The sequence below is a fragment of the Maniola hyperantus genome, chromosome 7 (genome assembly GCF_902806685.2).
Source record: "Maniola hyperantus chromosome 7, iAphHyp1.2, whole genome shotgun sequence".
NCBI lineage: Eukaryota > Metazoa > Arthropoda > Insecta > Lepidoptera > Nymphalidae > Maniola > Maniola hyperantus.
In genome coordinates, this window is record NC_048542.1 from 766,825 (window position 1) to 781,680 (window position 14,856).

At 36.8% G+C, this 14,856-nt stretch overlaps 2 protein-coding genes across 2 annotated transcripts in view; one reads left to right on the forward strand and one right to left on the reverse strand.

The window, feature by feature from the left end:
• Positions 1–14,856, forward strand: part of LOC117983680 (protein 4.1 homolog) — a 202,280-nt gene that overhangs the window by 83,234 nt on the left and 104,190 nt on the right. The gene's annotated exons all lie outside the window — the stretch shown is intronic.
• The window catches only part of nvy (CBFA2/RUNX1 partner transcriptional co-repressor nervy), a 90,969-nt gene that overhangs the window by 49,959 nt on the left and 26,154 nt on the right, over positions 1–14,856 (reverse strand). Inside the window, exon 2 of the mRNA XM_034970300.2 lies at positions 13,727–13,802. Coding sequence (XP_034826191.1) covers positions 13,727–13,802 — 76 coding nt within the window. The remainder of the gene's footprint in view (positions 1–13,726; positions 13,803–14,856) is intronic.

Sequence of the window (14,856 nt, forward strand, 5' to 3'; positions counted from 1 at the left end):
ATCAACACAATTTATGTTAATACTTAATACAAGGAAATTATAGTGAAATCAATAATTTTATTTTTAAATATTATTATGAACTACATATTCTTCAAGTTTGTATTTGTATTTAGTAATACGTGAATAAATATTTGCATGGCAAATGTGGCAATACTAATTATGAGAATTATAAAACATCTTTGGTAATTTGCATTTAAAGCGAATAAAATATAATCAACCTTAAACAAAACAACAACGAGGAAAGAAAAGAAGGATAGTGAATTATCACCAACTTGAATTCTGAGTGCTAAGTACTCTATGATTTTAAACAATGTCACTATCAGTTTTCAATTAAAGTAAGTTTGTTTGCCCTTTCCTTCTTACCACTGTAATGACATGAATTCTAATCCTACATAATGCTCTAATGCAACACAAATTACAATATTTTCACTAGTATATACATTTTAAGAGATATGGTAAGAGTTGTTGGATCCCATTGACCATTACTAACACTTTATACAAAATTAATCACAAAGTTTTACAATATACTAATGAACCTAACTACTTCTGTAGACTTCATAATTTCTTTAAACTTAAAAATAAATTAAAAGAATATCTTATAATCCAATGTTCTCATACAATTGATGAATATTTGATATGAGTTGACCTTGATTATAATGTCTTTGTAGTGTTTCATGCATTACCAATTTGACTATCGTGAATTGACATTTAATTATTCTCAAGTGGTACCTACTGATTGACACCGTTGAAAAAAAAAATAAAAAATATATATATATATATTACAATATAAGTATGTAACGTAAAACAAATAATAAGAAAACAATATGCCAATCTTTAATTGCATATATGTAGTATTATACTAAGCAATATCGGTAAGTATATGAATAATGATTGTAAAATAATTTTGCAGACCAGAAAGGCAGAGATGTCGGCACAGATATTATGTGACCATATTTTGTACTCTACTTGAATAACAATAAAAGATAATTACCTATCAAATTGAGTTATTGAATATTGAACCTATGTCTACGAAGTCAAGATAAATAATATGGTTAAATGTAGTTGTTATTATTAATAAGTACTAAGATCGAAACAAACCACAATGTATTCTAAGGAGACCCCAATAATCATATTATTCCAGAAATTTAAAGAAACATGAATCCACTAATTGATAATGATACACACAGTACAGATCACTATGAGATCTACAATGTGTAAAATGTAATTCTATATTTTCAAATAACTGAGACGACTGCCTCTGACTGTATCTCGATTGTAGCACAACAAATACTATTATTAATATAACAAAATAAGTCACAATGATGTTAGCCAAGGTATTATTGTATTATTATAAACTCGTTACCTGTGATGCCCCATATCATCCTTGCACTAGGGGCAGATGCATGCATAACTGTGTCTACCATAAGCCCCGTAAGTGCGATAGAGAGCGCAACAGACGGCGTTTTGTTGCCCCATTTTATTGTCTCGCAAGCAACGAGTCCTTCATGGCACTATAGACTTAATTGATGTAACATACAATAAAATCTGATTTCTGGAAACTTCCATTCTTGTACATTCTTGAGCGCGTAAGGACGAACGATGCCAGAGACCCTCGTCCTCTTATGATAATATGGTTAACTTGAACACGGTGATTGAGGACAAACAGCACCAAACGCTGCACCAACCCAGCGTCATGCTGAGCCGTGAATTGCCGCATCGGTCACCGTTGCTTGTCTCGTGTCAGTGTGTAACAAATGAATGACAAAGATGTAGGAAATTATTTCGTGATACATTGGTGTACTTATACGCTTTAATAACATATCAGCGATCCATACATTAATACCTAGCGAGTGAAGTAAGCAAGCCTTCGTGCGCGAACTGCTTATATAGTCTATTGGAATAGATGTTACTTGAAATAGTATTTAAGAATTTGCTCTTTACTGTGCTGTTTCCACCAAACATCAACGTAATACAATGAGTGACTGCGAAGATGTACATTAACATGAACCGATATTTAGCATTTACAATCAGCATGTCATTTTAGATCTACTTTAAAGGGTCTATACAACTTCTAGCTACTACGTACCGAATTCAGCAAGACATAATTAATATATCATTACGGAATACGTCAATTATAAGAACTTTAATTTGAATTTAAGTAACCCTTGAACATTAGTGAGTATCTGCTAGAACAGGTAAAGTGATTTCCAACCATGATATCTACTTCTGTACCTCTATTCTGTAGATAAATCTATTATTATTAATAAAAAGGATACACCCTTTCCACTTGCCGACCCCGAATTAGTCTGCTTGTTTTCCATCAAATTAACTAGACTCCCTCTTGTCACCATCGCGACCCGATCAGTTGCTGAAGTTCATACTGAAGATCACCGTCCACTCGCATCGGGATTATCGAATCAGGTTTTACCAGACTATTATTGTTCGTCATTTTTCAGACGCTTCGTCAGCCGTTTTCCAATTCGTTTGTTGGTTCTTACTAGGACCAGCTTTTGTCACCGGAATACGATCCATTGTTTACGTCAGTATTGCCACCTTCCATTTGTCATTCTTGATTCCTTATTCTTAGGTCTATATTATAGTCAATGCTGCCCTCCTTTGGCACGATTGCTACAAAATCAAAAATTTCCACTTGCTGTATGTCACAATTGGGACATGAATTAAATTTTCCAATAACAATATGTCTCATTTGGAACATATAAAATAGACAACCTTTGACACAATTGGGACAAGTTATATTACATAAACTATTCTCAGTAATTACCGCTTATCACACCAGGAATAAGTCCATACATAAGTCGGTATTCTTTTCTCCCATTTGCCACTTGGTTCATCATAAAATATTCTCAGGAATCACCGCTTATCACACGAGGAATAAGTCCATACATAAGTCGGTATTCGTTTTTCCTATTTGCTTGTTGGCTTATCATAAACTATTCTCAAGAATCACCGCTTATCTCACCAGGAATAAGTCCATACATAAGTCGGTATTCTTTTCTCTCATTTGCCGGTTGGTTCATCATAAAATATTCTCAGGAATCACCGCTTATCACACCAGGAATAAATCCATACATAAGTCGGTATTCTTTTCAACTATTCTCAGGAATCACCGCTTATCGCACCAGGAATAAGTCCATACATAAGTCGGTATTCGTTTCCCTTATTTGCTTGTTAGGTTATCATAAAATACTCTCAAGAATCGCCGCTTATCACACCAGGAATAAGTCCATACATAAGTCGGTATTCTTCTCTCTTATTTGCTCGTTAGGTTATCATAAAATACTCTCAAGAATCACCGCTTATCACACCAGGAATAAATCCATACATAAGTCGGTATTCTTTTCAACTATTCTCAGGAATCACCGCTTATCGCACCAGGAATAAGTCCATACATAAGTCGGTATTCGTTTCCCTTATTTGCTTGTTAGGTTATCATAAAATACTCTCAAGAATCACCGCTTATCACACCAGGAATAAGTCCATACATAAGTCGGTATTCTTCTCTCTTATTTGCTCGTTAGGTTATCATAAAATACTCTCAAGAATCACCGCTTATCACACTAGGAATAAGTCCATACATAAGTCGGTATTCTTTTCAGATATTCTCAGGAATCACCGCTTATCGCACCAGGAGTAAGTCCATACATAAGTCGGTATTCGTTTCTAATATTCTCAGGGATCACCGCTTATCGCACCAGGACTAAGTCCATACATAAGTCGGTATCCTTTTCTCTTATTCACTGGTTGTCAGTTCGTTTAGAGTCTAAAAATAATAATCACATTCATAACAATGACACGTTATATCATAACAATATTAAACACCATTTTTTTTTTTATTAGCTTCCCCAAGACAGCCACCAGAAGCGATTATTTGTGTACAGTCAATAGAATGAATATTATAGTGTCAACGTTTATGGCAAACCCGCTAAGTGTTTGCTCCCTTAATATCTCATTTGATTAATCTTCTTCTTAATTTGCTTTATGGCTTTCAGTAATTTGATTAATGATTTGAAAGACTAGTTATCGAGACTATTGAACTCAACACTCAAATCGATATTCTCAACTATTTGTGGAGTATCTACAGTAGTAAACATCTTTAGTTCACCGTGGGCTCTACCGCGGTTGTTTGACAGCTACAATGTCACGATCGCAATCATCTCTGATTGGTTAATGCCCGCCCACTACTGGCCACAATGCATTGCTGCAACAAGAATCGCACAAATTCAGCCAATCAGAACAATAATGATTGATGCAGGTTTTAGACAATCGCCCTACGTGTAATGTCTGCAGGTGATAATAATTGTGCAACTCGTTTGAAATTTTAATATAATTTAAGGGCACACACACAAGAGACAAATCCGTCTTTTGTTTATAATAATTATATTAATAATTTATTTATTTAGTAAAAATATGCATCTCATAAGCTCCTTTTTCCAAAGTCAAATGGCTAGTCAAAATTTGGGCAGTAAAGGTAGGGAATCCGTTTCTCCACTATTTATCCGATGGGGCTTGCAAGGTTAAGATTTACACTTCTCTGTATACTGACAATTTCATTTCTTATTTCAGATCTAAACCTAAGTCAGAGATCGAATTATTCGTGCATTATTTATACCCGAGAAACAACGATATGATAAAATTATGTGTTAGTAGGCTATATAAAGAAATACAACAATCCAGACCCTGTTATACATAACATTGCCACAGTCATTGCCGCTTCATTTAATAACACCTTCGTAACTCTCTTTTGTTATTAGAGACACATGTTTTAAAGTTTCCTTTACTCGTACATAAAAATTGAACTTCGTAACTTAGTATTTCTTTCTAATTTCTATTATTACAGCAGATAGTATGTTACATATCCTAACGATAACCTAGTTCAAATCACTTACGCAGCAAACCATCTTGGAAGGCTAAGTCACTAGGTCATAAGTCCAGCGCTCCGTCAGCAAGAAACTACCTCATTGCCATACGTGACTCCGCAACGAATTGGGATTTAGCTATATTTTAACATTAAGGTATTTAAACCAAGTGAGAGATGTGAAGAGGGGCAGTCTGTCGTCACACCTCGACGCAGTCTCTTAGTTAGGTTAGATTAGATTTAGGTCGTCACCATGTAAAACTCTGCATCTAACCTCGGTGCAGAGTGCAGACGTTAGGTTAAGTTAAAATGTAAAGATTTAAGAATATAAATTTAGTAAAAGCCTATCTTCGTTTCCTTCAAAAATCCTTCTGGTTGCCGCTTACGTAACTGGCGCAATCGGTCGGATCCTTGTTGTTCGGGCCCCGTAACTACATAGGGTAGCTAGGGAACTGAGGACGAGGATGCGGAATCTACGGACCTGCGGCAAGACCAAAAGGAGTATCCAAAAATCGATACAACAGAGGAGACAAGATAGTACCTACAGGAAGGATTACATGTAAGTACACTTGAATTGTTCTCGTGTTGCTTCCCTGTTTCCATTTTCCTACACCTAATCATAATTTAGTACTTATCTAGAATATTATCCTTTCTTTCGGTAGCCTAAATTGCCTTAGGCCCACAGAAAAATTGTTAGTAAAATAGAAGTCCTTATTTAGGTTTAGGGCAATCAATCTTGGTTACCACCCCATAGTTAGTTTATAGGTTTCGGAATCTTACATTGTTTAAGAACCGCCGAAAAATAGAAATCCAATTTTAGACTTTTAGGGTAATCTATCTAGATTACCACCTTAGAGCGTAAAAGTTTTGGCATCCTGAATTTCTTTAGGTACAGCCGCCACGTGAGATTTACGTAGAAATAATAAAGAATATTTCGATTCGATATCCGCGATGTAATTTCGTCAGATAAGCACTTTAAAATGTAGGTTAGTCTCATATCGAACAACGTTTATAATAAAAAACTATTTATTATAAATTATAATAAGTAGAGTCAAATTACAGCCGCGGTTTTGCTGACTATAGGTATATAGATTCCGCTTGTGAATCTATAATAAATTCAAGATCAATAATTCATTTCAATTAATTGCGTTGTCATGTCCTACATTCTAATACTGCTGTTACCTAATTCCAAACTCGAAATAATATCGTTAGACAAAGAAAATTCAAATTACCTATAATATTAGTAAAGCCCTATTTTCGTAGGTTTTACTAGTAGGTAGGTCCATCCTAACCTTTCCTTGTAACTATCGAGACACTATTCATGTACCTACCATAGAGACAGAATGTCCGAAGCACAAATCTGGAATTTCCTCGAGAATTCGGCCACCCATCATCATCAAGTTCACCAAACCTGAGGAAATCCTGTCAATTCAAGCAGAAGCATTTTTGGAAAAGGATCTCGAATACAATAGAAGGCTACACTTCGAGTTTGAAAAGCATATCGCGATTTCCGATGGATGCCCCAAGAAATCTGACAACGATTTGTCCAGGCCATTACAAATGCTTGATTTTCACGAACGGGATAGCAGCCATCTCACAGCAGCAGATAGCTTCCACTTCAAATATCTAGCAATCTCAAGAGGATAAGGAATGCGACATCTCGGCAACATTCGAACCATTGTTGCCTCTCTGAGGGCGGAGGTGTTACATATCCTAACGATAACCTAGTTCAAATCACTTACGCAGCAAACCATCTTGGAAGGCTAAGTCACTAGGTCATAAGTCCAGCGCTCCGTCAGCAAGAAACTACCTCATTGCCATACGTGACTCCGCAACGAATTGGGATTTAGCTATATTTTAACATTAAGGTATTTAAACCAAGTGAGAGATGTGAAGAGGGGCAGTCTGTCGTCACACCTCGACGCAGTCTCTTAGTTAGGTTAGATTAGATTTAGGTCGTCACCATGTAAAACTCTGCATCTAACCTCGGTGCAGAGTGCAGACGTTAGGTTAAGTTAAAATGTAAAGATTTAAGAATATAAATTTAGTAAAAGCCTATCTTCGTTTCCTTCAAAAATCCTTCTGGTTGCCGCTTACGTAACTAGTATCATCTATTAAGTTGGTAAGCCAATCCAATAATAACAACAGTAAATATGATGTACTTGGTAGTTAACCTGTTGTTCAGTGTGTGTTTTTCCGAGGTAGTAAGTACCTAAAGGCTTTGATTTATGAAAGCAGATTGTACAACAAGGGCACCAAACAAGCCACTTGAGCCGAGTTATAAACACTGATTTTCACTTCGATTGCGAGGAAATGTAACAATATAATATTACTATAAGTACATATCTATAGATTGACCGAAAAGAGTAGGGATTAAATGAGGGTGCTGTAATGAGTTTGTAGGTAGGTATAGGTCGCAACCTCAATACAAGTGCAAAAGTTCACTGGCACCATAGAAATTACATAAATTCTTTCTCATCCATATGTCATTCAGAGAGACTGTTGTTTACCTCTAAATACCTTGTGTATAACAGCATGAAACGCACTTTAGTCCTCTTATAGCCTGCGTAAAATAGAACCTTACGAGCATGAGAAGTGGAAACGTGTTTTTATTTTATTATTATTTTTATTTTCCAAATTCTAAAAATCACGAATGCATGTCATCTATTAGTATAAGAGGATGTCAGCTACTAGTGACTTTATATGAATGTGATAGCTCACATAATTTTACCTTTTTTAATTATAAAACTCTAAGAACATTTGAAAGAACCACTGTTATGCTGATAAATAAATATTTTAATTCAAGTCCATTTATTTATTTTCATCTGATCTGATCAGTTAAATTCACTTTAGGTTAATATAATAATGATTCAATTCATTTTCCTTTCATAACCTCACCTCTCCTTAAATGGTGGTTGCAGCAAATGTAATTTATAATTTCCACAAGGGTGAGCAAACGGAACAAAAGTACATACTAGCACTTAATATAAATTTTATTGGTATAAGAATCAAATAAAATTCCAACATCCACATGGCTACTTTCGTGAGCATGAGTGTTGTATGTCTTTCTGTTTCTGGTATGTACATAGTTAGATTAATTCAAACCTGATATTTCATACCCTATACTTACTAGGTATTCAAAGTAATCTAATAACTCTAATTTGGTCGAATAAGTAAACCTACAGATTCAAAATAGGTTCAATGTTACCTACTTTATCTAGTGGACCAATTAATTATTTATTAGCTGATCCACCCCAGGTCTAATTTTCCAAAATCTTTTCTTTATGTCCAGTAGTAGCTTAGTAGAGAACTCAAATCATATTTGATTATGCAGGGCCTGCGGGTTGATCTATGTCTGTCAGTACATAATACAGACTATTCAGTCGGTAGATAGGTATTCAATGGGTGCATCTGGCAATCGACTCTATTAGTCTCCCTATCACTGTCTATCATTCTCACAACCATACCATGCCTACCATAGACCCAAATCCAAAAATCTTACATTAAATGGTAGGTAATGAAAACACATGCACCTGACACATATTTCAGGCATTCTATCCTTAAATTGTACTAAAATATTACTATGTGTATAGTTAAGTATGTAATTATTTAATTAAAGAAGAATAACTACTCATATTGAGACTATTCAATTCAAAGTTTTAAGACTTTATTTTAGTTACTAGGTAAACTAGATTTGCCTCAATTAACCATAGTAGTATTCAGATGTTTCTTACCTTCTTATTACTGTATTACATAACAATACCTTGAGGTTACAGCCTCCATCATAATGAGGCAGGCCGGGATGGCTTTTTTTTCTTTTGTATCATTACAACAGGCCTCACACCAAGAGTTACTGTGTTCTTATCCGATCCATGCAGGTACATGACTGCTTCCAATCACAACTTGAAGGTTATGTGCACTTCTCCACCACAGATGCAGGCCAAAACCACTTGTTCATCTCACATTCGTCGACCTCATCGTCAAGTCGGGGTCACAGGGTCGTGGACATCATCAGAAAAGTTGTCAAAACATGAAAAAAATGGTAACAGTTGAATAATCTCGGAAATATTTCATTTAAGTGACACCAGTATCAAGTACATACCTACTTGATTATATCAGACCCCTGTATATAACCCAAATTTTGCACTAAAACCATTGATTGACCCATTGATGTAGATATGACCGTTGTTATTGTAAGATTATTATTTCTATTTTTAACTAAAGCACATGTACATATTTCTTTTTTTAAAATGATTGTTGAATGATTTAAATTAAGACTTGAATAAAATTATATTGTTAACATTACTTCCTAGATAGATAAAGTTAAGTAGATATTCATTCTAAATTTTCACATTTTATTATGCTATGATAATGTACTATAGGTAATAATTTACACACTCAGTTATTGGTTGAATGTGTTAGATCAAAACAGATTTAAGACCAAATTGTACCACATTCTAGCAAATAAACTCTATTTTTTATATTTCTACACTAGCTCATGTATCAAGTACTTACCTACATAATAATCTAATTGTTTTCTTGATTCTACTTTAATATAGGTAGGTGCCTATTTGGTTTAAAGTATTTCATATCACTTATTACCTTATTTCGATTTTAAAATACAAGGTGTTAGTACTACTCTACTATAACTTCATAGATCAAATCTTGGGCTAGGTATGTCCCTACATAATAATCCATTAAAGCGGTCAGAACAAAACTATAATCCCTTACTTTGAACTCTCAAATAAGTCATAATGCTGATATCTACTTACTATTAATAATTATAGCCTTCACTTACTCTGTTCTAAAAGTATCAATTGGTAATATTGTAACTTATCAAATACCTACTTAGGTATTTTGATGCAGTAATCTAACATTAGGCACTCTTAATATTCACCCATGCTTTAATGAACATCCACTGTAAGAAGGTAAGCACACAGATTCACCGTTTCAATACAACCTATGGATGCATTGGACCCATCGACCTACGTACTTCTGCTTGTTCCAGACAGTGCAAGGTGCTTTCCTCAAACCAATCTCTTGAGTAGTTGCGTTGGAGACAAGCCCTCCAACTCGATACAGGTCTACTCAAGTACTCCCAAAGTAATAGTGTAGCACCATTGTAGTTTGTATATATTTCATATTCACTTTGTTATTCGTTCAGGTAGGTTTCTTCATATAATTTCCGATATAAGTACCTAATAAATATGTTGCTATGCGTCTTGTACAGGCACTTTTAACATCTTCCAGGATAGACCCGCATTTTTGGGCATGAATCACATCCAATCTTCTGATATAAACAACTTAACCTCCAATCCGGGTTTATTAGTCTTGGGATGACCCTAATATGAATCAAACGCAGTTCCGATGTCCACAGTCTTATATTCAGGTACACTTGTAACATCCACTTAGTTTATATCTAGCTTAATTAATCACCTAGTACTTATATCTCGCTTAATTACTTTTATCTCGTCCATCTTTTTCTCTCACTGCGTCCGTCCGACGCCGCTACCACTGTCACACCTCCACTCACGGGTGACAGATGGCAGGTTTTCTGTGTTGCCTACACGATGATGATGATGATGAGGCCACAATCCACCACGCTGACCAAGTAGCCTAAATCATTCCTAGAGATGCAAGCTATCTCTTTCGCAAATGTCAAAAACAGTTATAATGCATACATTATGAGATATCACTCGCCATTTCAACTCAATGTGTGAACTGTCATGTTAAAAGTGCGACTTTAGTCCTTATTTTAAAGGTGAACCGTACTTTTTACATGACAGTTGATATACATTGAGCTAAAATGGCGAGTGAGATCACAAAATGTACGCGCTATAAACATATGGGTCGTGAAAAGCTAGCATGTAGACAGATGCACTTTAGCATTTATAATATGGACTAGCTTATGCTCGCGACTTCGTCCGCGTGGACTACACAAATTTCAAACCCCTACATTATCCCTTCAAGGGTTGAATTTTCGAAAATCCTTTCTTAGCGGATGCCTACGTCATAATATCTAACTGCACACGAAATTTCAGCCCGATCCGCCAAGTAGTTTGAGCTGTGCGTTGATAGATTAGTCAGTCAGTCAGTCGCCTTTTCCTTTTATATATATAGATTTTGTGGAATATTTATTGTTTTGTAGCGTGCTCAATAGTATTGTTATTTGCGACTATCATGTTCAATTCCAATCGTTTGGTAGAAAATACGCCGCCATTTATACAAATGGAAGTAGCGAGGGTTTAAAGCTTCTAGAAGTAACTAGATTAAATTTTGACTGCATAAAAACTCACAGGAAAATAATCATTATCATCATCATGATCAAACAATCATGGGCCCATTACTGAGGGCAGGTCTCCTCTTAATATGAGAAGTCCGCCACACTTGCCAGGTTTTGATTAGCAGGCTTCATACGCCTTTGAGAACATTATGGAGAACTTTCAAGCATACAGGTTTCCTCACCCTGTTTTCTTTTATGTTAAAAGTCAGGCAAGTGATAGAAAAACTACTTTTACATAACGAGAATGTGTCTACATGTATAGTACGTGACAGGTTGAGATGGCAATCGGGATGGGATGCCCCGCAGTGGCGTGCACAGGGTTTGAAGCCAGGGTAGGCATTAGTTAGGTAGGAATCTGTTTACTGGCAGTTCATTATGAAAAATATGCATTGAACTATTACAACTGGGGTAAGCAGTGCATTTATGCCTCTATGACGTGCACGCCACTGATGCCCCGCACACCCGCACTGCCCTCGCGCTACCCGGAGCGGGTAAGCCGGGTGACGTTTGGGTGTTCGTCCGCCGCATACCCCGATTGCCATCTCGACCTGTTGCGCTCTATAAGTGTGCCTACATGCCTATATGCCTGGGAGTTCTCGATAGTGTATTTAGATATAAGGTTTGTGTGAATAGACTGCCAGTCGGGACTTGGACAGCGTGTTGGACTATCTGGCTAAGCCCCAGTGGCGTGCAGGTCATAGAGGCATAAATGCACTGCTTACCCTAGTTGTAATAGCTCAATGCATATTTTTCATTATGACCTGTCAGTAAACACATTCCTACCTAATGCTTACCCTGGCTTCAAACACTGTGCACGCCACTGCTAAGCCCATCTCATTCTGAGAGGAGGAGCCTTCACAGGTACACATCCTGTCGTACAACTGCCACTTCGCAAATGTATACATCAGTGTATTTGAGCGCTCCGTGCCGCCCGACGCTATCGTCAGATCATGATCGCGCCACACTTGCTGATTCCCACCGAACACCGACCGCCTACTGCGAACCACGCTTATAATATACTGTCTGTATGTACCCACCTTAATGGTGTTCAATTCCGAACTAAATTGCAACGGAATCAAAGAATAATGTATCTGAATGTACCACGGGAATGAAATAAATATAAAGCCTCGATAGCATAACGGTTAAAGGAGCGGACTGATAGATTCAGATTCAGATTCAGATTTATTTATTTGCTTTCATGTACATTTACATTTATTGATGGTGGGTGCTTAAAGCTAAAAGCTAAATACATGAGACCCTGTCAGGGTATTGCAAATACAATTTTAGGTACAATAAAATGGTAAATATTAAAGATACAATACGAATAGGATTAAATTATTAAAATTATTAATCTTACAAGGTCTTATAGTTTAATGTCAATATCAGATGTCATTTACAGGTGCGTCACGCTATTGAGGTTTATGCAGTTAGAAATTCTTGTATATCATAAAAGCATTTTTGTAGTAGCCATTGTTTTAATTTTCTCTTAAAGGTGACTTCTTTTGTTTCTTCTTTAATGTCGTTAGGAAGTTTGAGATAACTGAAAGGTCGCCGGTTCAAACCCCACCCGTTGCACTATTGTCGTACCTACTCCTAGCACGAGCTGTACGCTTAATTGGAGGGGAAAGGGGAATATTAGTCAGCATGATAAACTTGGCTAATATTGGTATGCCTATGTTAGGTACTCTTCAGGTCTTCAAAAAATCAGGTCGATCCGTTGCTCATTTTCTATAACTACCCAACCAGCAAGAAATGGAATATATCATACACGTCTTACTCTTCTACAGTCTACGTCATGCCTGAGAATGCGATTCCCAATTCCCTGGAATGCGTAGAACTTGCCTACGGGCGGCCGGTAGGCCCTCTACGAGTACAAACTATCTACGGCGTAGAGTTTGTACTTGTATTCGAGGAAATTATTGTGCCTTGTGGTCCGTACAATTCGATACCTATCGACGACCTCCCTGGCGCAGTGGTGAGCACTGTGGTCTTAATAGTGGGAGATCCCGGGTTCGATTCCTGGCAGGGGTTTGGAATTTTAGGTTTGGTGGGAGGCTTCGGCCGTGGCTAGTTACCACCCTACCGGCAAAGCCGTGCCGCCAAGCGATTTAGCGTTCCGGTACGATGCCGTGTAGAAACCAAAGGGGTATGGGTTTAATAAAAAAACTGCCATACCCCTTCCAGGTTAGCCCGCTATCATCTTAGACTGCATCATCACTTACCACCAGGTGAGATTGCAGTCAAGGGCTAACTTGTATCTGAATAAAAATAAAATAAAATAAAAAGTATAAACATCATTTAGAACTAGCTTAGGTACACTCGTATACCCGTGACTTCGTTTGCGTGAACCTTTCAAACCCCTATTTCAACCCTTTAGGGGTTGAATTTTCAAAAATTCTTTCTTAGTTAATGCCTAAGTATCTGCTTGCCCAGACCGATCCGTGTAGTTTGAGCTATGCGTTAATAGATCAGTCAGTCACTCAGTCAGTCAGTCAGCTTTTCCTTTTATACATACAAATAATTAATTAATATAAATGTACAAAAATGTATGTTTAGTTGTCACTTACATTTCCGCCTCTCCGCCGTGCTGGAAGGCTGACTGTAGTCTTTATCTGGCACCTCTTCCTTCACCTTCGCCTCCATCTGTCAACAGAATAAGTATTTTGTAGTAGTCCTCCCACCAGTTGGCACAGCGTTGGCAGACCATCACTAGAAGGACAGACGACATCAGACGAGTCACAGGGAACCGCTGGATGTAAGCTGGATATAAGTTATAGATGTATGAATAGCTTTAATGAAAATATAGTAGTAAGTTATGTGCATAAAATGGTACCAAAGGTTGCCTGGTAGAGATTGCTATGAGCAATAAGGCCGCCTTTGCATACATTTTTTTTTTTAGTTTTAGTTTCTTTGTCATGTTATGTAATATTTTTGGGTGCAATAAAGTATTTCTATCTATCTAATGGTACATAATATTAAGAGCGCCACCAGTTTGGCGAGTTAGAAATGTAAGAGCCCTGTAAAATTAATAAGAATAAATAAATAAATAAATAAGACGGCGCAAGACTTTGGTGTGTGGACATCTCTACAAGGCTTTTACTTCTGTTGGCGTTCCCCATGGACTGCCATTTTGTTAAATTTCTAGTAATTTTTTTTTAAATTCAAATACAAGTTAACCCTTTACTGCAATCTCACTTGGTGGTAAGTGATGATGCATTCTAAGATGGAAGCGGGCTAATCTAAAAGAGGTATGGCAGTTTTTATTAAACTCATGGTTTCTATACGGCATCGTACCGGAACGTTAAATCGCTCTGCCGGTAGCGTGGTAATTAGCCCACCAGACAAGGCATTTAGAACTTATAAAATTCCAAACCCCTGCCAGGAATCGAACCCGGGACCTCCCACTAATAAGACCACAACGCTTACCACTGCGCCAGGGAGTGATTAGGGGGCAACAAAGTGGCAGATGTGTGTGCTTATTTAATTACCGAGTTACGACCGCAATAGATCTTGTATTGTTTTACTGTCATTCTGTTTACAAACACATGTGAGCAGTTCACCTGTTACCAAATGATACTCAGGTACTATTTAGGAAATATTTTAGAAATCTATCATTAATAATTTAGGGCAAAGAAGTGTACCTATGTACTAGCTGACGAAACCAAAGATATCACATTTATAACAAGTCGTAATAGGG